This window comes from Penaeus chinensis, chromosome 15, assembly GCF_019202785.1.
Source record: "Penaeus chinensis breed Huanghai No. 1 chromosome 15, ASM1920278v2, whole genome shotgun sequence".
Taxonomy (NCBI): Eukaryota; Metazoa; Arthropoda; class Malacostraca; order Decapoda; family Penaeidae; genus Penaeus; species Penaeus chinensis.
Genome location: NC_061833.1, coordinates 13240803 through 13244771, shown reverse-complemented (window position 1 = coordinate 13244771; position 3969 = coordinate 13240803). Strand labels below are relative to the sequence as shown.

The 3969-nt window shown below is 29.3% G+C and overlaps 1 protein-coding gene across 4 annotated transcripts in view; it reads left to right on the top strand.

The window, feature by feature from the left end:
- The window catches only part of LOC125032709 (centrosomal protein of 170 kDa protein B-like), a 12891-nt gene extending 9238 nt beyond the window's left edge, over nt 1-3653 (top strand). For all 4 annotated transcript variants that reach the window (XM_047623970.1, XM_047623971.1, XM_047623969.1 and 1 more), the window contains exon 11: nt 1606-3653. In XM_047623970.1, the coding sequence (XP_047479926.1) occupies nt 1606-1703 (98 nt within the window). In that variant the 3' untranslated portion in view covers nt 1704-3653. The remainder of the gene's footprint in view (nt 1-1605) is intronic.
- Nucleotides 3654-3969: the final 316 nt, after the last annotated feature.

Below are 3969 nucleotides of genomic sequence, written 5' to 3'. Positions count from 1 at the left end.
GTTTCTTGTTATAGCATATTTATTTGTTGGTATATGAATGCATTTGTATGTCGGTGTGAAAGAACCAGAAAATGAATGAAATGTAACAAGAACAAATATCTTTGTGATTCTATTTTCAGCTAGTTTAATTATAACTTTATATTACAGTGTCAGAATGTAAGGAATATTTGAAAAGTGTTTAGTAATCACATACTTTTTTATGTCTTATATAATGGTTAATTTTTTTTTTCTTTTCTTTTCTTTTCTTTTTTTTCCCCTTTTCAAATTCATTCTTCATTTCTACTATTTTTAACCCTTTGAAACCAAACATTCGAGAGGAAAATGAAAAGGAAGGAGAAGCATAACACCCACACAACAAAAACTCAATTGCCTGTCTATATTACTCCTTATGACAAGAACTACTTTAACTACCATAAGATTTTCTTTCATCCTTCTCCTGTTGCTAACCACAATAATGTTTTCTGTCTTCTTTTATTGCATTTATATATGTCTGTATAACAACATCCATTTATTTTATTATCTAAAAGATATTTCCATGTAGGTAATTGCTTCAATAGTATTTTATGATATATCAATTGTATTCAGTATTTCAGATGAGCTCAGTGTATACATGTAGACAGTTTGGGTATGATTTTGAATTATCAGATTTAACAACCTAAATTCTATAGAAAAAAATATGGGGAAGAAAAAGTTTTAATTTGACATTCTATATATTTGCTGATTATTTTCCATTTGTATGTAAACCTGCCACCTGTGATATTAAAGTGAAGTGGATTCTCTTCAGACTAAGAAAAAAGCCAATATATTCAAGGTGACAAGTACAGCTGTACTAATTTTCATTAGTCGGTGAATATCTTTTCCATAAGAAAAAAGAACTTATAGTCTCTCTCTGTCATTCATAATAAGAAAATTGAAAAAAGAGAAAGTAATACATGTTTCTCTTACTGATTTTATACTATAATTTTATTGATAAATGTACCCTTTATTCAAGAACAGTATCCTATTCGTAACTAGAGAACCATTCTTTTCATTCTGATATTGTATATATGTAACAGACAAGAACATACTAAAAGTTACTGTGATACAGTGTGGTGAAAGAAGCATGACCATTTACTACAGTACACATGCCTACCTTTGAATTAAAGGGTGTGTACTTTGATCTTTCAGTATAGCAAAATACTTCACAGTAAACCCCAAAGAAAAAATTGAATGAGTGACTAATATGCTTGGCTTTTATTTTTGCACACTGTTGATTAGTCTTGAATATTAGAAATAAATCAACATTTTCTATATATTTATTCCAGAATTTCTTGGTTTGTGAATTCACATGTAAAACTTGTCTTTACTCTATACAGCATTTTTGTATCATGAAATCTAAAATGCATTTTGTCAGAATAACAGAATTACAAAAATAATCTACACTACATGATTTGTGTTTCTTCGTAGTCTACTACTGCCAATAATGTTAACATAACACAAAGTTTGGTTTTAGGGTAATTAAATTTTCTTTCAAGCCATAAATGCACAGATGAACTTTTGAAGTTATTTTATTTTGTATCTTTTATGCAGTTATTTTACTTCTAAATCATACTCTTTCCTCTTCAGTAATTGATCGAGTAATGGTGTGTGTTGATGACGACGACCTAGATGAAGATGACCTTGATGTCGCTGCTGGCCATGAGTGGGGGGAGAGTGACTACTAGAGCCAGATTGGAAGTCATCCTTTTGCAGTGCTCATTAGAGACATGTTAAAAGAAAAAAGGGAAAAATTGGCAATGTTATGACAAATGTGAATGCAGTTAATGATAGCAAATATGAGATAAAAGCAAAGAAAATATGATATTTTGAATGTTATCCATCTTTTTCTTCCATTTTTTAAATCGGGAAATTAAGTGATATTGTTGGAATCCCACAGTTTATTTTGAAAACTCATGTAAAATTATCATGGAAATTGGTAAGAAATAGCAATATAACAGAGATTAGAAGGTAGCTTAGTGTGAAGTGTATTTAGGTGCTTCAATGTAATGTGAATTAGATGATGATATCATGACAAGCAGAAATTTTATTTCTAGCTAATGAAAAGAAATGTGCAATGTACTGAAAATTATGAAGAACTGCAAGAAAAGAAGAATGATACATACAAAATAAAAACTGACAACACCTTCAGCTGACAAGGAAGTGCCTAATAATAATTTCTATACTGTGAAGATGAAGTGAGAAAATATATGACTGAAGACTGTACATTCCATTATTGTATTATGTAAAATAAAAATGAATTTTATGACATATTCATAGGTGCCACTTTGCTAACTCTAACCATTCTATAATATAGATATAAAAATGTAAAGTCTGCATCATCTCATGCTGTAGAAGAAAATGCAATTAATGCAAAATAATACTCACACATATTAACAACTATAATTTTTTTCAGTGAACTGAACTTAACACAGTTCACAATAAAGATGATGCAATCTGACTGAAGGCTGATGAGACTATTTAATGTGTCTCACCTTTAGGTATATTCTGCTATGCTTGGCAATGCAGTCACAAAACCAACAGATGCAGTTCTTTTCTACTGTGCATTTCTGCTTTTGATTTTAGTCAAAATAATTTATTTTAATAGAAATCATGCATTATACTTGCAAACTCATATCTGGTGTAGTATATTTTCCTTTTTTTTTTAAGATTTTTTCTCTGCACACATTCAAACAAATTAAACATTGATTATTTTTTTTGTAAAAAGGCATGTAGATTTGGAGAAAACCAAAGCTTTTCTCAAGTTAATGACGTTTTATTCAGTGTACTAACTGAAGTTTTGCTGATGATACAAAATCATGAAATAAGATAAAAGGAACACTGATGTTTTCTAAGCAAGCATGCTGGAAATCACTGTTTGGTATACTTTGGGAATCTACTATGCATAGTTCCTTTGTAAAACACCATCCCATCCACAGAGTGAGTCTCAAAGGTAATTCTGGATGATGCAAAAAGGTTGCAGTGAATTTTAAGCTTCTGTACCCTATGAATTAAGATTGTAACCCATATCCACTGTTTAAAAGGCATTTCATTATTGTGCATTTACATTAAAGAATTCCCATCACCAACAGCCATGGAGATCACAAACTGCTTAATGCAACAGCTAGTCCTGATGTGCCCTTCTTTCTCCTTACCTGCTTCCTGCTTTGATGGTCTCTAATTTGTATTTTTTTACTTTGTAATTGTACATTTGTAAGTGTGAGTGTATAGGTGAGCACACAACGAAGGTATCTTTACCTAATGTGTATGCTACTGTGTGGTTTTGCTCACACCTTGGCAGCCATTGTGAGCATTCTGTGGTCGAGTTGCATTCATCCTGCAATATTTTCCTATGCTAGATGTGCAAACAATTTACAAAAATGAGAAATGGCAAGGCATAGCAGCATCACATTTTTATCTGTTTTTGTAATACTTCATCAGATGTTTGCTATGTTAAATTTTTGTGAATTCTAGAGTAGAGGCTACTGCAGATTTAAACTACTCTCTGTGAACTTTATGAATTGTGTGATATGGCAAAAAGGGTGATGTTCTCTTATAAGTGATATTGTATATAACACAGAATAAATGTACTTTATACATTAAAAATGTTAGCAATATTGAGTAAAGCTTGACTGAAATGTGTATTTTATTAACACACACAGACATACATATATATATATATATATATATATATATATATATATATATATATATATATATATATATATATATATATATCTTATATATATATATATATATATATATATATATATATATATATATAAGATATATATATATATATATATATATATATATATATATATATATATATATATAAGATATATATATATTTTTTTTTTCCAGCAAGATTATTCTGATACAATAGTATTTTAGTGAAATGATCATTCAAATGAGAAAGAAAACTTTTCAGCCTAACATTAACAACCTTCCAAT